This window comes from Aquarana catesbeiana, linkage group LG11 (assembly GCF_042186555.1).
Source record: "Aquarana catesbeiana isolate 2022-GZ linkage group LG11, ASM4218655v1, whole genome shotgun sequence".
Classification (NCBI taxonomy): Eukaryota; Metazoa; Chordata; class Amphibia; order Anura; family Ranidae; genus Aquarana; species Aquarana catesbeiana.
The window spans coordinates 26995794-27020284 of NC_133334.1; the positions used below are offsets into that span (position 1 = coordinate 26995794).

General features: G+C 41.4%; 1 protein-coding gene across 1 annotated transcript in view; it reads right to left on the reverse strand.

Annotated features, from left to right (window-relative positions):
* Positions 1-16839, reverse strand: part of HPS5 (HPS5 biogenesis of lysosomal organelles complex 2 subunit 2) — a gene marked incomplete in the record, with an annotated part of 45894 nt that extends 29055 nt beyond the window's left edge. The window contains 6 exon segments of the mRNA XM_073604115.1: positions 1667-1800; positions 3910-4102; positions 5858-5922; positions 6091-6201; positions 7616-7757; positions 16721-16839. Of these exon segments, the coding sequence (XP_073460216.1) occupies positions 1667-1800; positions 3910-4102; positions 5858-5922; positions 6091-6201; positions 7616-7717 (605 nt within the window).
* Positions 16840-24491: the final 7652 nt, after the last annotated feature.

The following is a 24491-nucleotide window of genomic DNA, read 5'->3' on the forward strand; positions in this document are numbered from 1 at the left end:
GGTCGCACAAAGTTGTCGGAAAATCCGATCATTCTGAACGCAGCGACGTAAAACACGTACGTCGGGACTATAAACGGGGCAGTAGCCAATAGCTTTCATCTCTTAATTTATTCTGAGCATGCGTGGCACTTAGTCCGTCGGATTTGTGTACACATGATCGGAATTTCCGACAACGGATTTTGTTGTCGGAAAATTTTATAGCCTGCTCTCAAACTTTGTGTGTCGAAATTCCGATGGAAAATGTGTGATGGAGCCCACACACGGTCGGAATTTCCGACAACAAGGTCCTATCACACATTTTCCATCGGAAAATCCGACCGTGTGTACGGGGCAGCTGTGTTCATACAGTTCCTGCATCTCCATAGCATAATATAGGCTGTCTGCACACAGCTCCAGCTACAACTTTTTTTTTTTTTTTATAAATAAAAATTAAAAATCTGGCTCACACTGTTTAGGCCACAGAGCCCATGTGAATGAGCCCCAATACCTCATTCACATACGGAATGTTATTTATTAACTCATTCGGTTTTATCTTTTAGATTGAGCAGGAATTGTGTAAGTTATGTTGCGTTTGTGTGCGCTAATAAGGATTTTAGTGTATATTTTGTGAAAAGAAAATGATGACATAGGTTGGGCTTGATGGACTTGTGTCTTTTTTCAACCTCCCCTACTATGTAACTATGTAACTATGACACAAGAAATAGTCAGAAAACTCACAGAAAAAAAAGCAGCTAAATGCAATAGGAGTTTAGTAAATGCGTATAAAAAAAAAAAAAAAAAAAAAAAAAGCAGGTAAGCGTGCATAAAAACGCAAGTGCTTCCATATGAGTTTCCACCTGTGAACTGGCCCTTATTGATTAGAATGCAACATTGTAACTTTGTAGCAATTCACAAGGTGAAGGGCTGCAGCAAGGGGCTGACCTGTTTCAGCCGACATTTGTGAACACAACCAAGAACTGCACAGGCGCTCGGATTTCCACGACTCTGCCATCTCTGAGCCAGTATGGAGCCAGCTCAGAGATGGGGGTAGATAATGACCCTGGATGATGCCTGAACAAAGATGGAGCCGTTGTTCTGCCCACCCTGCTCTACGATCATTGGGAATCACTGTGCTCTGTACCTTCCCCCACCAACCAGCGCTATAAATACTTGAAGGGGTGGCGAGTAGCGTCTCATTTTCAAACTCCAATTGTGCATTTTTATAATGAAGTTCAACTTTTTTGTGTCAAATTTTTAGTGTTGCGCAGAATGTATCTTTCCTTGGCTTACAGCAGTCATACAAAATGAAAAATGAACCGTGGTGGGTTGGCGCGATAAGTGCACTTTACGCTCCAACCATGTGCGATTCTTTCATGCGACTTTGGACATCAAAGTCGCGTGACAAGTTTTACCCCCATTCTTTTCAATGACACCCGTTCAAATTGGTGCGACCTTAGGTCACAGTGACTTTGAAAAGGTTCCTGCACTGCATTGGTGCAACTATTGATGTGACTTTAATCCATAGAATGTAAAGTTGGATCAAAGTTGCACAAGGAAGGAAAAAAAATAAAAAAATAAAATAAAATTAAAAAATAAATAAATTGCACTGCGACTTTGGAGACGCACTCAATGTGAATAGATCCTTACACATTGGTCTGGCTTATTGGCTCCAGAAAGCGGTACCTACCTCTCAGTGTCACACAGATAAGAGCGCGTCAGGGAGGAGATCAGAAGCCGACCGTCGAAATAATCCAGCTGTACTATGCGGGAGTCCACACTGGTAATGATCTGAACCGGGAACATCACAAAAGCCGCGGCAGCCTGGTCAGGGTAAAGAAAGCATTGCGTTTAGGAGGATTGCTAAGGGCCCCATAACTACATTTTAACGAGGCCCATCAGCGCCACCCCACTCTGTGACACCCGGTACAGTCAGTTGAGACAATAGTGTCATTAATCCTGACATAAACTATGTCTACAGCAAGAACAGTCAGCATAGTCAGTACATTACTGGTGAGCAGAGCTGAGGATAGAAGCTGCCTCGGAAGAGCAACAGTGCAGAGAATAAACTTTGAACCTTAATGTGTTTGTTTCCCCAACACTTCAAATTACAGATAAGTGGCTGCTGTACCATGTACTTGTATGAGAAAGTCTCCTGTTCTCTTTGTATTGCTTCTTTGTGTGAAATCCCTGGTGTTTCCTGTCAGTCCCTCTGCTTTCCTATTAAAAACTGACCACACTAAGCAGGAGAAAATATATATTATATATATATATATATATATATATATATATATATATATATATATATATATATATATATATATATATTATACACATACACACACACAAACACTTTTTTTTTTTATACCTATACACTAGGGTTGCACGGATACTGAAGCTGGTATCTCGAGGTACCCCATTCTAAAATGTATAAAACTAACTAAGTTTTACATATCACAACAGCATCTGTACACCTGGGCCACCCAACATTAGAGGCATGCACCCACCGCCCCATCTATGCTACGATTCGCTACAGCACAAGCTGATCAGCAGGTCCCGGGCCAATGACTAAATGGCCGGGAAATCACAGAAGAACCTGCATTCAACGCACTTCTGATCCCTGCATTCAGAGCGCAGGGTTTTAAAATAAAATTTGATTTAATTGATATAAAATGATTATAAAAAAAAAAAAAAAAAAAATCACATCGATATAAAATAATGGATGTGGGGACCTTTTGATGGGCATGATGTTTTTTTTTTTTTTTTTGGGGTGGGTGGGGGGTGGGCAGCATTTCATTCTTGGACCCAGGCAATACAATATCTTGGGCCAGTCCTGTGTCCATCCTTATCATATGATGTCATTGTTAAGATGCCAGTGGCTGGTCTGCATGGTGCCCAAAAAGTACAATAATACCTGTGGCTTTGGGTAACAAAACAGGCTGCCTTGCTGGCAATTTTTAGGCAATTTTTGCCAAGGTACCCCTGAAGGGCACACCAGGGTGCCACAGCCCTTTATTAAATGTTGCTCTGTTTAATCTCTTATTAACCCTTAATTTACTCTTATCAGCCCTAATTAACTCCTTATTCTCTTTCTCCATTTAATTATTATTTTCCTGCTATTTTTTTTTATTTTTTTGTTCACTTCTATTTTAACGAAACTATTAATAATTAAAAAAAAAAATGTTGTTTGTATTTGTGTGCTTGATTTTTTTGTATACCTTTAACATCTACACATTTCACATAAAAAATTAAAATAAATTGTATTTAATTTGTAAATAACTTTTGAATCCTTTGTACCATTGCTGACAGCTGAAGTGTAAAGATTTTTTGTCATATATTGGTCATTGTACTTATTATTATTATTATTATTATTATTATTATGTTATGTTTTTTTTTTAAACGATATCGGTGCATCCCTACTATGCAGATTTTTCAATTCTATTTTTTTTTTTTAAATCAAAAAAATATTGTTATTGAACATAATAAACAGCTTCCAAAGTAAAAACATTTCAATTTCAAATGGCAACATTTACATATATCTCAGTTATCGTTGCACCATTAAAAAGATATAAGCATATTACACAAGGTCTCATTTAATTTCTGTTTTAAACCGAATGGGTTGTTTTACAAGGCGATCGTTTACAAATCACTTTAACTCCCCAGCTACCTACTCAGTTCCTCACCAGCATTTTCAGCATTAAATAATCTTTCTCAGTAGAATACCTTAGGCCTTTGGTGTAAATCCTAACCCACCTCCTTCCACTTCTTTAACCAGTCAGCAATTGATGACCTTTGTGGTTTGGTAATCAGTAAACAAAAGAAATGGGTAAAATTTCAATTTGACATTACATAATCTTCTATGAAGATTGGAAACAGCCATAGGTGTTCGGTGGTCAATAAGAGGTTAATTAACTATTTTTATTGCATGCCTACCTTTCCTTGCTTGGAAGAGTTCAGTTTGATTGCCGACACTTTGCCCATGTGATCCCCAACAAAGACCCGCAGTACCGACGTGTCCCAGCAGAGGGCGGTCACCTTCCTGCCCCGGTGTTCGGAAGAGACGTAGATGCGCTCGGGCTTCCCGCGACGTTCCTGGTTGAGTTCCCAGGCCACCACAATTCCCTGACTACAGAAAACAAATAGAGGAGATTAACTCCACCCAAACCCAACAATGATCAGAACACATGGAGCCATATAGAACAACTAAAAAGAGTAGGAGTTCTTGTATCAAACAGGCCTTGCTTTCTTTGACCGCGATTGGATACTACTGGCACCACAGACAGGCCCATATTTACTATAACTCGGACATGGCAACGCAAACCTCCAAAAACTACATTTAAAAGCTGAACTCAAGGCAGATATATGAGATGCAAATGAAAGAATCCCTGTAATAATCAATACAGCAATGGCATAGTTCACACCTGTGCTTGCAGTTCCAGCGGGGTTCCAGAAAAAAAAAAAAAAAAGAAGCGGAACATGCTGCATTTTTCCTACACAGAACTGTACTGGAACGCAGCAAAATGCATCGGAACAAATCAACAGCACATAAGAAATGCACTGGACGCAGTGGCAGCAAACAGTACCACCCCCTCCCCCTCCCCAAGGCGGGTCTGGTGCACTTACCCCATCTATGCAGCTTCACCGGCGGCTTCCCTTGCTCGGCGGCGACAGCTTTTCCTTCCCCTGCTCTCCGCGGGCATTGGAGGCTTCCGTTTCCTCCCTCCTCCTCCTCAGCAGCCAAATCGAGAGTCTTCTCTTTTTGGGCAATCAGAAAATGGGTCTCAGACCTGCTTCTGATTGGCAGGATAGAGGATCAGTGTTACAACAACGGATATTCATTCGCTGTTGTAACACCTGGGTTCTGCGCTCGGAGCCCACCCTATTTTGAAGCCTATTAGAGCCTACGGCTATAATCAGGTGCTAAAAAAAACAAAAAAAAAAAAAAAAACAACCCCGCCGCTGTAATTCAGGCGCCCAGCGTCCTGAAAGAAGCCAGGCGCCTGAATAGGGGGTGGCCGTGGGGCGGCTGTAGAAGGATTCATGCTATGCATGAATCTATCCATTATACATATAGGCAGGGCGTACATAGAGGAGGCGGTGCCCAAGTGCCCCTAATGGATGGGCCGCCACTGACCGGACCCCAGTACAGTGAAAAAAATAAAATTAAAAAAAAAAAAAAACGTAAAAAAGAAGAAAAAAAAATCATCTGTAACGCATCAAAAATACACTAAAAATGTGCATGCAGAAACGCATCCTGAACAGATCTGGAGTGCATTTTTGTGGTATGAAGTTCGTCACTGTGCAACGTCTCCTTTCCTGTCCACAGGCTGGGGGTGGGTTCCTGACAGCCTGGACTCAGAGGAAACGGATGAATGATGCTGGCTGTCATTCAACCTGAAAGACAGAGGACATCTTGTGGCTGAATCGTATTACTGCATGGGGCAGCTCTGGATTGAAGCTGCTTTTTTTTATCTTATGTTTTAATGAACCGCTGAGAGCCGCACAATCCAGCACAGAGACTAAGCTGTCAAAGACAGCTCTTGGACTCTAGTACTGATCGAAAGCCGGCAGGACTGGCTTCTGATCAGGTGACAGCCAATGGCAGTGCATGCAGGCCTGCCCCTCCCCACCCTCCCACGGGGCCCCCCCTTCCCGGGGCGTTTAACAGCCCATTTAAAAAGGGATAATGTGTGCAGTCTAATATATATATATATATATATATATATATATATATATATATATATATATATATATATATATATATATATATATCTTTCTGGGATATTGCGGAGGGCGTGTTCGGGATTACTGGATGAGCTCGCTTTCATTTATCTGACCCAAAACTATCAGATCCAAACTTGTGGCACGGCGGAATTCCTACCTGGTTGCTACAGCTACAAAGTCGTCATCGTGGGGGCAGCAGGCGACCCTGGAAATCGCTCCTTCCTGGGGCCAAAACAAAAGGAGATGGATAAATGGATACATAATCTATGTTTTCTTTATATGTATATGTGGACAGAATAAAAAAAAAAAAAGTATCAAAAAAGTATCAACTTTATAATACGAAGTATTCACAATGACTAAACAAGGCTCAGTATATTCTGATTGGTTTACCTTGTGTGTGAGGATGAGCCTGTGCTTCCAACCATCTCTCTGGATGAGGTTGAGACCTCCTCCGGAACTGCCGAGAGCCAACCATCTCCGGGACACGGCCAGGCAGGTACACTGCACAGAGATAGATAGATAGATAGATAGATAGATAGATAGATAGATAGATTTTTTAAAATTTTATTACAATGAAATTAATATTTTTCTTCAAAGGAACATTACAGCACGTTGTGTTCAAGTGGCTTAAAGGATCAGTCCACACAAAAGTGGCATTTGGGTTATAGTTGAAGCCTGGTGGGCGGAGTCAGGCCCTGATTTATTAAATGTCTCGGATCAGAAGCGTAACTAGAACCTTCAGGGCCCCGGTGCAAGAAATCATGAAGGGACCCCCCTGGCCCCCCGACCAGGGCCCTTCCCACTGATCCCAGGATCATTTACTCCCATCATGGGACTCTTTATTACAGGTCTCCACAGTGGGCCACCTTCCTGCTGTCTTGGCCCCCCCCACCCCCCAAGGTGGCGGAATGCCAGAGCTCAGTCGCAAGTGCGATCTTTGCGACCCTGGTATTTCCGCCACTGGTGTCAGTAGTTTTTGTTTTTGTTTTATTTTTTATTTTATTTTTTTTACCATTTTATTTTACTTTTTTTTTTTACAGGGGCATGGGGCAGCAGGACAGAGAGTCAGCAAAAGTGGCATGTAGAGGAACCGATGTCCTTCATTTCCCTCCTGCAGCCGCTGAATGTCTGCGGGAGGGAGAGGAAGAGAAGCGGGCATTCAGCAGCTACCTGGAAGGATTGGTGTTCCTCGACACGCCGCCCTCCTGTCCAGTGTACAGGGGGGCTGCACAGGCCGGGTCACCCCATGTCTTGGATACACCTACGGTGAATCTGCTACCGGATGTTCTATGTATTAGGTTCTTCATAGTATAAAATAAATACAAAACCCAACAGGGATGGTGGAAACCCCTCATAATGGGCACAGTAGGTGTACAGACCCGGGAACTCAGCACAGGGATGGTGGGAACCCTCATAATCCTGCACTGAAATTACTTACTCTGATTTCACTGCACACTGTGAGCTTCTCACAATGTGCGTTAAAAGCTGCAGCAAGTCAGATACAGCGCACCTCATTTCCTGGCTGCATCATCTAGCTCTTTCCTCCTCAGGCTGACTGTCCCTGGCCCGGCCCTTTCATTCATTGGATTTGAGTTCTTTCAATCATGGAGGCTCAGCATTACATGTGGGCCTTACTTGGGGTGATCTTGCATGCAAATACAGCCTGCCTAGGAACACCCACTCCTCCAGACCATAAAGCTATTTTGATATTTGCATAACTCCTCCCAAGTGCCAACCCCACTACTTGCATCAGGACTGAGGGTTCTTGAGAGGAGTACTGAGGTCGGAGGCTGTGATAATGTCATAGCATAGAGAAGAACAGAGACCCAGTGATGACATCAGTAAGTCTGAAAAGGGGTATGGGAAAAAAAATATCCTATTGTTTCAATACATTTTGGCAGAGAGCTGCACACACCTTCAGCCGGCTGGAATCCAATCGCAGCGCTGACAGCAGAGGGTCCAGAGAATCGAATTCTGCCAGGACATGGCTGGGGGATTCGGACACCACAGCCGCCATGGAGGAAGCGTGTGAATTCGGTTTTTGCTTCTCACATCACCTGGAAGGACAGAGAAGAGATTTGGGAAATACATTTTATAACACAGAGAGCTCCCGGATCACCACACAGTGTAACGATTCTCTGCTCTGCAACCTCCCTCTCATGCTGCAATGAAAGAAAAGCGGGGCAGTGCCGGAACCACAAAACACGCTCACCTGCAAATTTTTGCAAGCTCAGATCTCAGGATCACTGCAGTCATAAAGGATACCGGCAGCTATAGGGATTTAATAGGGCAGCCACGTGTAGAAAGGTCTGGGACTCGAGTCAAGCACTTTTCTGCAGCAGAGAATGACATTTTCCGAACCGACTTTGGGGCCCTGTATTTCGGGGGCCACTTGGTGCTAGGAACCCCAGCTTGGATATATTGTAGTGCTAGTTCCACTGGGTTTGCACACCACATTTGGGGTTCCTAGCACCAAGTGGCCCCGATATACGGGGCCCCAAAGTCAGTCAACTGTGTCCACCTGCAACAATGTCATTTCGGGACCCTTTGGGTCCAGAGACCCCAAATTTTGGCTGCAGCTAGGGGGGCATCTAGGAACCCTTAACTACTGAGTTTGAAGTTGGGGGGACCTATGACTGCAAATGGGCACAGTGAGGCTGCAAATGGGCATTGTTGACCCTCTTTTCCACTTATAGTAGCTGCGCATTTCTCACCCTCGGCTTGTACTCGGGTCACTAAGTTTTCCCAGTTTTTTTGTGGTAAAATTAGGTGCCTCGGCTTATACTAGAGTATATACAGTAAGTTCTATTGGCAGATAGCATGTCTAATTTTATTTGTTTTCTTTTTTTAATGCACAAAAATTGTGTAGAATAAAACTTGTCTATGTGTTTTACTTCAAATGACAGTTTAGGAGTCGGCAGTTACATTTAAAAAATACAATGTAAAATTAACAAGGGACACCAACATAGTTGTATCTTTGATCTTAAAAAACTACGGGATAATGGTGTTGTGGTAACTTGCACCAAAAATAAATAACAAGCATAATAATATTATTCTTGATATCACTAGAAAAAAAAAAAAAAAAAAAAAAAACTTTGAAAATTTGTTTGCAATAACTCCATCAGTATCACCAGCAAAGCAGCTTCATTATTATCCCATTATAGCAGAAGAGAATTGTGCGCTGCATTTGGAGATTTCATAATTTGCCGCATCACGAATGTTAATTCTCCATTACGAGCGCTAGTTTACAAGACCGACCGCTTCCAGCTCGTCCTTGCTTCCGAGCATGTGTGTTTGTACCTTGGACTTTTGTATGGACGGACTTGTGTACACACGCTAGGAAAATCCGACAACAGACATTTGTCTGCGGAAAATTTTAAAACCTGCCATCCAACATTTGTCCGCGGAAAATCCGACAACAATTGTCCGATGGAGCGTGCACACGGTCGGATTTTCCACCAACAGCCTGTCATCACACATTTCCCGTTGGAAAATCCGATCGTGTGTATGAGGCTTAAGGAGGAGTGTTAATGCATGAAAAACAGGTGGAAATTATTAAGATTCCAAAAGGATAAATCCAGGAGGCGCTGGGATAACAGTTCATGCTTAATTATTACTTATTCATACAGAGCAGTAAAAAAAAGGTAAAAGACATACAAGTCAGAGCTCACTGGCTTCGGATATGAGGCTCACATGCACACAGGGCTGTCCTCAAATGGGTACTCAGGAAAGACACTCAAAAGCTTAGATCAGACCCTTCAGCATCCTCAGCCGCGCTCCCCCCCCCCCCCCCCCCCCCATCTCATTCCAACCCCCACCTCTCTCAAATTCCCTTTTATTTATTTTAACCACTTGTCTACCAGAGCCATTTGTTGCAGTTTTTGTACATGATACGTTTTTTGGAGGTTTATCAAACGTACTATTTTGTAAAAAAAAAAAAATGCGCTAAAAGTTAATTTTAGGGCACACAATATATTGCCCAATTTTTTGTAACATATTAAAGATGAAGTTGCAAGTAAATAGATACCCAAAATGTCAAGCCTTACAAAATTCATGTATATGTGGAATAGGGGCAAACTTCAGTACCCTAAATTGTCCATAGGTGGAGCTTCGGACCCCTTTCACACTGGGGCACTTTTCAGGCGTTTTAGCGCTAAAAATATTGCCCGTAAAGCGCCTCTCTCAAGACTCCCCAGCGTGAAAGCCCGAGTGCTTTCACACTGGGGCGGTGCGCTTGCAGGACAGGAGAAAAAAAAAGTCCTGCAAGCAGGGTCTTTGGGGCGGTGTATACATCGCTCCTAAACCACCCCTGCCCATTGAAATCAATGGGCAGCGTTGCCGAAGAGCCTGCAAAGTGCTTTGGCACTTTTGACACCTTGTTAACCCCTTCTTTGCGGTTAAAGCGCCCCGCTCCTGCCAGCAAAGCGCAGGTAATGCGCTGCAAAAACTAGCGCCGCTTTACCACTAACACTCGGGCGGTGTGAGTGTGAAAGGGGTCCCAAAAGCCTCTAGAGGTCAATAATACATAGGAATTATTGCTCTCATTCCGACGTTTGTGGCGATATGTGTGGTAACATGTGCAGTGCAATCATTTTTATATGCATTTGGTCTTATGAGCGTGTACGTGAAAACAAAATTATATATATATATATATATATATATATATATATATATATATATTTTTTTTTTTTTTTTTTTTTTAATTTATTTATTTACTTTGTTAATATTATTATTATTAGTTTTACAATTAACTTCATTTCTACCACATAGGGGGCCAATAGTCCCCTATGTTATAGCGTTTTGCTGTGACAGGTTCCATTTACTGGGGCATCAGTGTCTACTATAGCGGTCCCCAACCTACCCAGCACCAGGGACCGGCCTCATAAAAGATGACCCCTCCGCAGACTGGGGGTGGGAGGGGGGGGGGGGGGATGGTGTCGGGGGTTTGCAGCCTGCTACTTACATCTTTATTTGTATCTGTATTTATTTATTGTTATTATTAAAAAATATTATTGTTATTATTAAAAAATATTATTGTTATTATTGATCAAATATATATTTTTTAAATCTTTATTTGTATCTGTTTGGCTGATCACATGAGCCCTATTTATCATTAATAATATTAAATTGAGCTCAGCCAAACAGATACAAATAAAGAATACAAATATTTTTTTCAATAATAGTAATAACAACAATTTCATAATAATAATTTATTTTTTAATAATAATAATAATAATAATAATAATAAATTGGCTGACCACATAAGAGCAATCTATTATTATTATTATAAAAAAAAAATCTTATTTTGAAAAAAAACATTTTTATTGTTGAACAAAATTTTTTTATTTTTTTTAATCTTTATTTGTATCCGTTTGGCTGATTACATGAGCTCCATTTATTATTATTGTCCAGGGGTTAACTACCATAGCTATTCCTCTGACAATCAGCGTCTGTCTCCTCGGCCTTGTGGAATAACTGGCATTAGCTAAAGCAATCCGCACTCTAATAGGCATCCTATTATTTTACACAAGGAAAGCTATAGTACTAAAATGGAAGTCAGCTGTCCCCCCTACCCTGTCCTCATGGAAAAAGTTAATTAAGACAATGATACCCCTCTATAAAGCACCCTATTTGTCCCGAGGATGCCCCCAAAAATATAAAAACGTCTGGCACCTGTGGACGGACTCTGAGTCTACGACGGATGAACAGCCCATTGGGGATCGCCCCGGTTAGATACCCTTCATACTTACCTGGCCCCGTTGAGTGCTGAGGTCCATGCCCCAGAGTGGTGGTGGTAGTCCAGAGGTCATATGTTTACACTTAATCCTAACTGTTCTTGTAAAGTAGAGCTCAGACAGAAGAAAGAGATAAGAAGTTCCGCAGGAACAGATACCTCCTGCCATCATCCTACCATACGAAACCTGGGTACCCATTTTGTGGTTGTTTTGTTTTTTTGTTATTTGTTTTAGTTAAAATGTTTAGTTTAGTTTAGAGATGCACGGTGAGATGTACACTGTTATGCACATGGCTATGTGCACCAATTGGCCGGGGTATGCCCCAAAGGCCCTGTTCTGTACTTTCACAGGGAAAAAATTCAATAAAAAAGAACTTTCAATTTATTATTAATAATAATATTAAATAGGGCTCGCGTGATCAGCCAATGAGATACAAATAAAGATTCTAAAATATATATACATAAACTGGAAGACATGACAACAAAGAGGGAAGGGAGGAAGGGAGTGGTATTGTTGGGAGAAGGGGAGCAGGCACCCTATGGTGGTAGGAGGATGGCAGTGCACTAGATCCAGATCCCCCGCATGTGCAGAGCAAGAGGCGGAACCCAGGCGGTAATGCAAGTGGCCACCAATGCAGATCGAACCTTGCTCGCCGCCCAGCCCCCAACAAGCCACGCATCAGCAGCGGCCCGGGGGTTGGGGACCCCTGGTCTACTAGACCCCCCCCCCCCCGATTTCTCCCCTGTATTCCACTGAAGCTCTTCAAGGTGTGTTGATATTTGCATAACTCCACTCAAGAGCCAGCCCACTGCTTTGCATCACTGCTGAGGACTCTGGAGAGGAGTACTGAGGCAGGGTGTTGTGATGTTTTCAGTAAGCTATGTACAGCACCCTGCTGGCCCCTCCCACCAGCCACGATCTGCAGGCATTGCATGAAGAAGCACAGAGACTCAGTAATGAAGCAACGGATATAATATAAGATATTTAGTGACAATGTAAAGGTTTTATTTAAACATATAATTATCATGTTGAGGGGGAGGGAAGAACCAGGAGAAGCAGAGAGATTGAAAATGACATTAAACTTAAGAAGGTGATATGAGATTTTGGAGATTGAGCTTATTCAGTTTATGACTAATATGTTATGAGAGTCTCAGAGATGTGTGTACGTCAGAATTTCTGCACTGAGGAGACCACAAATGTTCGGCTGTCTCCATGCTGTCCCTGAGCCGCTCTCCAGGGACCCCCGCCGCGCACATGATACGACTTGAGGTCTTCCAGTAAATGCACCTCCCCGAGTCACATTACCGCTCCTCTCCACTTCCAGTATTGATCAGAGGAAGAGGCTCATCTCCTGAAGGTCATCAGCGAGGACACAACCCAAGCCAATCTCCGAGGTGCTCTCTCATTTTATGTCTCTGCAATGCTGGAGCTGTCTAAATTTTAACAACCTTTCCATCAATCCACCCAAAAGTGAGCCTGGTGGGTCAAGTCAACCTCTGGGTTTTTTTATAAGTCCTGGGGACCCTACCCATTATAGTGCCTGGCTGTGTGCCCAACCTAGTTTGTGTTCACCATGTATACCTGTGTGCCCACCATGTGTTCCTGACTGTGTGCCCAAGCTGGTGTACCCCCACTATGTATTCCTGGCTGTGTGCCCAACCATATGCGCAACCTGGTGTATGCCCACTATGTGTTCCTGGCTGTGTGCCCAACATGTGTTCCTGGCTGAGTACCCAACCTAGTGTGTGGCCACCATGTTTTCTTGGCTGAGTACCCAACCTAGTGTGTGGCCACCATGTCTTCTTGGCTGAGTACAAAACCTAGTGTGTGGCCACCATGTCTTCTTGGCTGAGTACCCAACCTAGTGTGTGGCCACCGTGTTTTCTTGGTTGAGTACCCAACGTAGTATTTTTCCACCATGTTTTCTTGGCTGAGTATCCAACCTAATGTGTGCCCACCATGTTTTCTTGGTTGAGTACCCAACCTAGTATTTTTCCACCATGTTTTCTTGGCTGAGTATCCAACCTAATGTGTGCCCACCATGTTTTCTTGGCTGAGTACCCAACCTAGTGTTTGCTCATCACGTTTTATTGGCTGCGTGCCCAACCACATGCACTCCACATTTTCCTAGCTGCGTACCCCCACCTTTTATGGAAGAAACATGACTCTCCTTTCTGAAATTGCTACTCTCCTGGCCATCATGCTTCATGGGACCTAGAACAAGTAAGCAGGAGAGAACTTCTGACTTTCCTCTGACTTCCTGATCTGCATGCTCTGGGTCAGTAACCTAGAAGGCCCTGTAGCCAGTGCGTCATTATATCAGCCAGGAAAATGGCATTTTCAGAATACATTTCCCTTATGCTGTACAGACTGTAATGGAGCAAAGATCTGCCCGATTGGATACAAAATGAATAGACTCCTCGGGAAAGCACTCACATTGCATGATTCCTGTATGTCTAAAGGAGATTGTACAAATAAGAGCCACCGTACCCGATACAATCTAACCATACAATTAAATTTAGATTTAGCAAAGCTAATATGAGGACCTACCTTATTTATCCAATTAGGCAGGCCCTTGCACTACATCATTGTTGGAAGATCTAAAGAATATTGTACAATCAGATTGCAGCAGCTAAATAAACAGATGGCTTACTGTACATATACAGTACATACTGTACAGCTGACGATCATAGAAAATAAATACTTCCTATGATCATCAGCTCCATCTAGTGGCCATAATGCAGTATTTTCCTGATTCACTCTATTCCTTGTGAATGAAAAAAAGCATTCGACCTGGAGAGAAAACTGCCTAATAACATTCAATTCCCTGCTCTGCAAATGTTTTATACATATCTACTACCTATTGTGTTTTTTTTTTTTTTGTTTTTTTTTTTTGTGAAGGTCTACACCTCAGGCCAGGAAGAGCAACTGGAGGAGTAGCAAAGGATTTATGTCCAATATAGGGCCAGTCCCACCAGATCAGGGACCGGTGTTAGGAATGAGTACACTGGAGGACAGGAAGGCCTGTAGGAGGATGAAATGGTTAAATATGAGTCTTGTGACCCTTTCTGGCATCCGTGTACATAAGGAAAGGGAGGATTGCACCATGTCTTGTGCCGAGTGTTTACCCTTTTCAGATTTTAATAACCACAGAATGCAGAACGCAAAAAGTGACGTCTGGAGTATAAAGTGTATATAAACCCCAAACATGAACTTCTCTTATTTGTTCCCCTTTGATCTGTTAATATAAAAGTGAAAATGTTTTATTATACAGGTCTGATTAGTGCAACAAATGAGCTTTTGATCCTGCCAGAAGTTCTGAGCTGTTCTGTGTTACCCCATGGAGAGGTAATGGTAATGATCAGCCTTGGGGGCCGGTTCACACCATCGCACTTACAAACACGGATACATTTTCCTCTGGCGCATTTTCAACAAGTTGCATTGAAATGTAGCGTAATGCAAGGCATGTTAACCCCTTCCCGCCAACCCCGGTGTCCCTTTAAAAAGTTCTGAACACCCAGGTAGCAGGAAGATTGACAAAAAAAAAAAAAAGCAAAGAAATTCTAAATAAACTCTCTTACATTGAAGTCTCCTTTATGTCAGAGGCCTCATCAAAGTCCTCTCTACATCAGAATCCCCCCTTTCATCAGAGACCCCCTTACATCAGATGTCCCCATGAAAGCCCCCCCTTACATCAGATGTCCCCATTAAAGCCCCCCCCTTACATCAGATGTCCCCATTAAAGCCCCCTCCTTACATCAGATGTCCCCATTAAAGCCCCCCCCTTACATCAGTGTCCCCATTACATTCCCCCCCCCACCTCAGAGTACCCATCAAAGCCCCCCTTACATTAGTGTCCCCATTAAAGTCCCCCTTACATCAGATGTCCCCATTAAAGCCCCCCCTTACATCAGATGTCCCCATTAAAGCCCCCCCTTACATCAGATGTCCCCATTAAAGCCCCCCCTTACATCAGTGTCCCCATTACATTGCCCCCCCCCCCACATCAGAGTACCCATCAAAGCCCCCCTTACATTAGTGTCCCCATTAAAGTCCCCCTTACATTGGAGTCCCCTCCACATCACAGTACCAAAGCCCCCCCCCCCCTAAATTGGAGTCTCCCCTTACATCAAAGTCCTTCCTACATCAGAATCCCCATCAAAGCCCCCTTATATTGGAGTTCCCTATACATCAGAGTCCCCCTTACATCAGTGTCCCTATCAAAAGTCACCTTACACCAGAGTCCCCCTTAAATCAACCCCCATCAAAGCACTCTTAACACTGGAGTCTCCCCTTACATCAAAGTACCCACTAGAGTCCCCCCCTTACATCGAAATTCCAATCAGAATCTCCCTTACATCAGAGTCTCTATCAAAGGTTCCCTTACATTGGAGTCTCCCCTTACATCAGAGGGCCAGATAGAATCTTGCGGCAGGCTGGATCTGGCACACAGGCTGAAGTTTGGAGACCCCTGCTATAGATAACATTGCACATGTGTTCAGATCCCCAAACAAAAAAAAAAAAAAAACACGCTACCCCACCACAAACACAATGGGTTGATTTACTGAAACTGGGGAGTGCAAAATCTAGTAAAACCAATCAGCTTCCAGTTTTTATTGTTAAAGCTAAAATTGAACAAGCTGAATCTAGAAGCTGATTGGCCACCATGTACAGCTGCACCAGATCCTGAGCGCTCCAGTTTTAGTACATCAATCCTGGCGCTCTTTTCGAATGTGTGCAAGAGAGGCTTTAAAATTACAAAAGTAACCTGGGAACCTCACTCAGCACTTCCGTGTACATTGGGTGTACCTTCCTATTCCTGCCAGGAAGAAAAAAAAAACAAAAAACAATCGACTTTTATATTACAAGTTTTTGAATTTACAGGGATAAAATCTAATTGGTTACAAATGAGCGCCTGCAGATCAGAGCACCAAAAACACAGCAGTGCATTATATGGGAACAGGTCTGATTTCTTTTCCTCCATTCCAGAGACAGTAATCACCCTGATCACATGACCCCCGGATGGGTAATTACTGTCATTGACATGTAATGATCAGAGGATTGGATTTACAAAACAGAAACAAAACAAACACAAAGAATCTTCCCAACACATAAAACATGTCACACACTTCTATCAATATTTACCCAGCTAATTCTCCTCACCCTCCTGTCTGCTGATCACAAAACTCCCATCAGCAATCACTAGAGTGAGAGCAAACCCAGCCCTGCCTACAGTCCACAGCCTGTCCCACAGAGCTTGCAATCTAGCAGAGAACTCTACTTACTGTCAGTCTTCTTCCTGGAACTAGTTACAATGTTACAATCAAAGCACAAGCTAAGGAACTCTGCTGGGTTGGAGGGAGGGAAAGAGAGAGAGAGGCAACATCCCTGATTGGCTGCCAGGGGGAGTTGGGAGCTGTGAGAAGGCCTGTGATTGGCTGGGTGCACTGAGCTGAGGGAGAGTCACAGTGCTGAAGTCTCAGTGCTGTGTCACATGCCTTTCATTACTGCATGACTGCAGCCTGTGTTATCAGTGAGCACACATTGGGGGGATGTCAAACATTGCAACACGCCATATACAACTGTCCAGAGCCATCATAAATATATACAAGAATTAGTACTGATAAATATTAATACAAATCATCATCATAATCAGCAATAAATATATGCATAAATAATATATACAACTGTCCAAGGCACAGAAGCCAGGAAATAAAAGAATAAATATATACAAGAACTATCAATAATAACAATAAAGCAATAATAATAATATTTACAAAAATAATATATGCCACCGTCCAGAGTACAGGAGCCAGGAAACAAAATAATAAATATGTATGATGATTATTATAATTATTATTATTAAATAATAAAAATAAACTTATATATACACACATAGATAGATAGATAGATAGATAGATAGATAGATAGATAGATAGATAGATAGATAGATAGATAGATAGATAGATAGATAGGGCTTTTTTTCTCAGAAAATAGGTGCAGGTACTCCTGCTTTTTGAGTCACCCCCCCTACCTACCTCCAAGCATCGTGCCTGGGTTCCATCCCTACCCACCTTCCAGTACTGACCCCTTTTAGAGAATACAGAACCAAATATCATTTTGTGGTGCTAAATAATGTGTATGGAATTTGTTAATAATAATAGCATACCTCCCCAAACCTCCCAACATTTTGAGATGGGAATGAGGGACACCTACTAGCAAACGTATGTAGGCATAGGACACACCCCCTGCCACACCCCCTTAAGGGAGAATTAACCAAAAAAAAAAAAAAAGGTTAATTAAATCCACGAAGACTTTTTTTTTTACCACTACAATTCCTTTATATTGCCTTTTAAAATGTAGAAATGTAGCAATTTAGAAATCAGATGAAAGGTTTAGCGCTGGGAAACACTTTTTGAGACATAAAAAGTGCATTTTATACAACTATATGGATCAGACCACAATGAGGGACAAATGAGGAGGAATGAGGGACAGAGGGACATTGCTCCAAATCAGGGACAGTCCCTCCAAATCCGGGACAGTTGGGAGCTATGTAATAGGAAAGGAGTAAAATACAGTAAAACCTTGGTTTGAGAGCGTTTTGCAAGACGAGCAAAATTTTTAAATACATTTTGACTCGATCTACAAGCGATGTCTTGATATACAAGTAGCGTCAGGTCACAACTGAGTATAAAAGAGAAGAGAGGCGCCTCTAAGTGTAGCAATATGATTACAATTAATGAAGCTACAACATTTAGCAACTCACATGGTTGATGATTAAAAGAGGCACATCTAAGTATGGAGGCATCCGGGGTAAAGCTGTCCAAATAGACGGTCCTCCGCACCGCCATCAACTTCATCCCTTCCACACTGCACTCCACGAACGGTTCAAGCCTCGCTTTCAGAACGCTCTACTGCAGGGTAGTCTTCCCGGTCACGATTGCAGACTGACAGCGGTGAGAGCCGGCGGTGCGGAGGATGGTCTATGTGGACAGCTTTATCCCCGATGCCTCCATACTTAGATGTGCCTCTTTTAATCATCAACCATGTGAGTTATGTGAGAAATGTTGTACCTTCATTAAATGTAACCATTTTGCTACACTTAGAGGCGCCTCTCTTCTCTTTTATACTCTGGAGCTCCTGCTGGATTTTGCTTCTAATCCCCTTGTGGAGGCTTCCATTTGTTGGTGGGCATTTTATGGTTACACAACCTGGTCACATTGCTATAATCTTTTTATATGGACTATAAATTGAAGGACTTATGAATAAATGGTTGTGGAACAAATCATTTGCGTTTCCATTATTTCTTATGGGGAAATTTGCTTTGATATACGAGTGCTTTGGATTACAAGCATATTTCTGGTACGAATTATGCTCGCAATCCAAGGTTTTACTGTAGATCCCCTGCAACCAGTAACAATATACCCTCCCCTCCCCAGCAACAACAGATCCCTATCAACAACAATAGATCCCCCCTGCAATAATAGGCTCTGAGCAACAAAATACCCCTACAGTGACAATAGATCCATGCCAGCAACAATAGATCTCCCTGCAACAACAGACCCCGAGCAACATAATACCCCCAGTAACAATAGATCCACTCCAGCAACAATAGATTTCCCAGCAGCCAGCATCAATAGACCTTCCAGCACACCCCAGCACACCCCAGCAACTCTTGCTATTACTTATACTCAGTGCTAGAGGTGCCAGGACTGCGTTCCTCCGCGTTTCCGCTGAAAAAAAGCCATATATATATATATATATATATATATATATTTATTTATTTATTAATCTAAGCACAGGAGCTTAGAAGCAAAGTAATAAATACTTTATATTATACTTTTCATTTATACTAAATAATATTTAAGAAATAAATATACAACTGAGCAAAGCACAGGAGCTTGGAAACAAAATTCTATATATATATATATATATATATATACAGCAAATATTACAAAATATATTATTATGATTATTATTATTACTATTATTATCATTAATAATAATAATGATAATATTAATAATAATATATACCCATCTGGGGCAAAGGAGCCAGGAAACAAAACAATAAATATATGTGTATATTATATATAAGTAAGAATTATAAATGACGTCGATAATAATAATAAATATATACAATAATATTAATATATACAACTGTAACAATAATAATAATAAACAATAAATAAGAACACGCACATATATATATATATATATATATATATATATATATATATATATATATATATATATATATAAAAATGTCCAGTGCACAGGAACTTGGAAACAAAATAATTCATAAATAAATATATAATAATAAATATTATAACAAATAAATAACAAAACAAAAAAAATAATATTAGTAGTAATAGCAGAATTAATTTAACAATAAATCAAAATATCTACAAGGGTTCTTCAAAAAGTTTTCACGCTTTTTTTAACTCTATTAAATATTTAAAAAAACGCGGAAACTTTTTTAAGACCCCTTGTAATATAAGGAACATGCTGTGATAAAGGAGGCTGCTAGCAGAAAAGTTGATATACAAAAACCTTATGGAACCATAAAAACAATCACCTGCAGCGCCACACAATCAGTGCAACAATTAGTCACATATCTATATAAAGTGTGAAAATCAACATAAATATAAATACGTCAAAGTGCAGCATAATGTCAGAATAAAAAAAAAAAGTACATATGTATAAAAGTGCATAAACTGCAGATAAAGTGCAATACAGTCCCGTATAGTCCAAAAAACATATATATTATAATTCTTCCACTAAAGATTGTTGCCAGACTCTTCCCAGTGTAAAGAAGCAGCAGCCACCACCTCATGAAATGAGCACTCACCTGAAAATGTGCTACAAAAGGTGTAGCAAGCTTATCATGTCATCATAGGTAGGTGTCATCCCGGGTAGCCTATTTATCCATCCACAGTGCTGTCCTCTCCAGTTCTCAGGACTGATCCAAGTTCCAGTAAATAAAGCTCACACTGGAGCCAGCGAAGCTGGTAATAGTGTAGTAGTAGTATTTATTGCACCATGAGAATCACATACATAGCACAGCAAACAGACCGATATATACCGATATATCAATCCAAAACTGCTATAACTCACATAGAAAGCTGTTCCTGACTGATATCATGAAGTGGCGTGACATCAACACTAAGTCTCTCCCTAAGGCTATCAATAAATCTATAGAAAAATAATAATGTATCCAACTGTCCAGAGCAGAGCCGGGACAAGGGGTGGGCAGAAGGGTCGACTGCCCTGGGCGCAGCGTGTAGGGATAGGGGCGCCGCAAGTTCCTTCTACTATAAGGCTGAAGGGAGTAGTGACAGCGGTATCATTACTTCTTCTGTCAGCCCAGCGCTGGAAGTGGCAAAGAGAGGAGGAGAGAGCTGGGAGGAGGTGCGGGCTGTGCTTTCTCTCCCCCTCCTCCTCATAAGCTCACACATAATGAAGGGGGGGGGGGGGGCACAATGTAGCATCTTTGCCCTGGGCACTTGTCCCAGCACAGGTTCACAGCACAGGAGTTAGGAAACAAAATAGGAAATACATTTTTAGATCAATTTCTATAAATTTGATGACTATGTGTGAACGGAGGACAGCTTGGCTGTGTTCCTCTTTTGAAATGACAAAAGAGGAAGTTATCTGTGTGTAAGAAAGGATCGTTTTTACTTTTTTTCCCCCCATCCATTTCTAATCTCCGTGCTGCCGATCTCCTCCCAATGGCCTCTTTCAGCCATTTCTTGTCTTCATGCACTCTCTCCAGCGTTGGCTGCACCTCATTGCCCTGGACTGGCTTCCTGATACTCACAACAGAGGACTGTGCCTGGGCAATGTGTATTGGCTTGCAGTCTACAGTAGAGGCACATGTGACAATGCAGGAGCATGATTGGGAGACAAGGAGAGTGTTGTTTGCTAGAAATTTTCTTATAGCCCCCAAACTTTATATATATATATATATATATATACTGTATAGCAGAGACCCTAGTGAATAAAATGGCGATTGTTGCAAATTTTTATGTCACACAGTATTTGAGCAGCGGTTTTTCAAACACATTTTTTTTGCTTAAAATACACTTTAATGAGTAATAAAAAAAAAAAAAAAAAACACATTATACAGTGGATATAAAAAGTCTACACACCCCTGTTAAAATGTCAGGTTTCTGTGATGTAAAACAATGAGACAAAGATAAATAATTTCAGAACTTTTTCCACCTTTAATGTGACCTATAAACTGTACAACTCAATTGAAAAACAAACTGAAATCTTTTTTTTTTTTGGGGGGTAAAAGTAAAAAAATAAAATAATGTGGTTGCATAAGTGTGCACACCCTCTTATAACTGGGGATGTAGCTGTGTTCAGAATTAAGCAATTACATTCAAAAACATGTTAAATAGGAGTCAGTACACACCTACCATCATTTAAAGTGCCCCTGATTAACCCCAAATAAAATTTAGCTGTTCTCGTAGGTCTTTCCTGACATTTTCTTAGTCACATCCTACAGCAAAAGCCACGGTCCGCAGAGAGATTCCAAAGCTTCAGAGGGATCTCATTGTTAAAAGGTATCAGTCAGGAGAAGAGTACAAAATATTTCCATGGCATTAGATATACCATGGAACACAGTGAGGACAGTCATCATCAAGTGGAGAAAATATGACACAACAGTGACCTTACCAAGAACTGGACGTCCCTCCAGAATGGATGAAAAGACGAGAAGAGAACTCGCCAGGGAGGGGCTGCCAAGAGGCCTACAGCCAACATTAAAGGCGCTGCAGGAATATCTGGCAAGTATTGGCTGTGTGGTACATGTGACAACAATCTCCCGTATTCCTAATATGTCTGGGCTATGGGGTAGAGTGGCAAGTGGAAGTCTTTTCTTACAAAGAAAAACATCCAAGCCCGGCTAAATTTTGCAAAAAACATCTGTGAAGCCTCCTGTGAAGCATGTGGGAAAATGTGTTCTGGTCTGATGAAAACAAGGTTGAACTTTTTGGCCATAATTCCAAAAGATATGTTTGGTCATAGCTCCCAACTGTCCCTGATTTTGAGGGACTGTCCCTGATTTGGAGCAATGTCCCTCTGTCCCTCATTCCTCCTCATTTGTCCCTCATTTTGGTCTGATCTGTATAAAAATCACTTTTTATCTATCAAAGTGTTTTCCAGCACTAAACCTTTCATCTGATTTCTAAATTGCTGCATTTGTAAATTCCAAAAGCCAATATAAAGGAATAGTAGTGGTAAAAAAAACGCACTTGTGGGTTTAACCAATCTTGTTTTTTTTTTTGTACAATTCTCCTTTAAGGGGGCGTGACAAGGGGGCGTATCCTATGCCTGCATACTTTTGCTGATAAGTGTCCCTCATTCCCATCTCAAAAAGTTGGGGGGTATGGTTTGGTGCAAAAACAAAACTGTATATCATCAAAAGAACACCATACCCACCGTGAAGCATGGTGGTGGCAGCATGATGCTTTGAGACTGTTTTTCTTGAGCTGGAATGGGGACCTTAGTCAAGGTAGAGGGAATTATGAACAGTTCCAAATACCAGTCAATATTGGCACAAAACCTTCAGGCTTCTGCTAGAAAGCTGAACATGAAGAGGAACTTCATCTTTTCAGCATGACAACGACCCAAAGCATTCATCCAAATCAACAGATGAACGGCTTCACCAGAAGAAGATTAAAGTTTTGGAATGGCCCAGCCAGAGCCCAGACCTGAATCCCATTAAAAATCTGTGGGGTGATCTGAAGAGAGCTGTGCACAGGAGATGCCCTCACAATCTGACAGATTTGGAGTGTTTTTGCAAAGAAGAGTGGGCAAAGATTGCCAAGTCAAGATGTGCCATGATGATACTCATGATGATGATGACTCATACCCAAAAAGACTGAGTGTTGTAATAAAATCAAAAGATGCTTCACCAAAGTATTAGTGTAAGGGGTGTGCAAACTTATGCAACCGTATTATTTTATTTTTTTATTTTTACTTCCCTCCACCTAAAAGATTTCAGTTTGTTTTTTAACTGAGTCGTACAATTTATAGATCACATTAAAGGTGGAAAAAGTTCTGAAATGATTTATGTTTGTCTCATTTTTTTTTTTTTTACATCACAGAAACCTGACATTCTATCAGGGGTGTGTAGACTTTTTATACCCTCTGTATGCCCCAATTTTTTTGTAAAGTATGAAAGATGATGTTACGCCGAGTAGATACCTAACAAGTCATGCAATAAAATGGCGATCGTTGCAATTTTTTATGTCACACGTTATTTGCGCAGTGGTTTTTCAAACGCTATTTGTTTTTGTTGAAAAAATACACTTTGTTGAATTAAAAAAACAAACAAAACACAATACATACTCCAATTTGTTTGTAAAATGTGAAAGATGATGTTACACCGAGTAAATAGATACCTAACATGTCAGGCTTTAAAATTGCACATGCTCATGGAATGGTGACAAACTACGGTACTTAAAAATCTCCATAGACGACGCTTTAAATTTTTTTACAGGTTACCAGTTTGGAGTTAGAGGAGATCTAGTGCTAGAATTTTTGCTCTCACACTAACGTTTACGGCGATACCTCACATGTGTGGTGACAACACCGTTTACATATGTGTTGGCTTCTGCGCGCAAGCACGGAGGGATGGGGTGCTTTAAAAAAAAAAAAATTCTTATTTTATTTTTTATTTTTACACTGTCCCTTCAATTATTATTTTTTTAATCACTTTTATTCCTATTACAAGATATGTAAACATCCCTTGTAATAGAAATAAAGATGACAGGTCCTCTTATGGAGAGATCTGGGGTCAAAAAGACCTCAAATCCCTCATTTACCTTTAAATCAAAAAAATGGTAAAACAGTTAGTTTAAAAAAAATTAAATTTGCTTCTGCCCTAGACCAGAAGACGGATCATGACGTCGCTCCGCACCCTCGGAATGTTTTCTCGGGTGCGCCCGTAAAAACGGTAAGCCCCAGAAACACCGACAAGTGGAGGGAGGGGGTGGGACGTCCCCTCCCTCCACTTCGGAAAACGATCCAGCTGCTAATGAGCCTCTC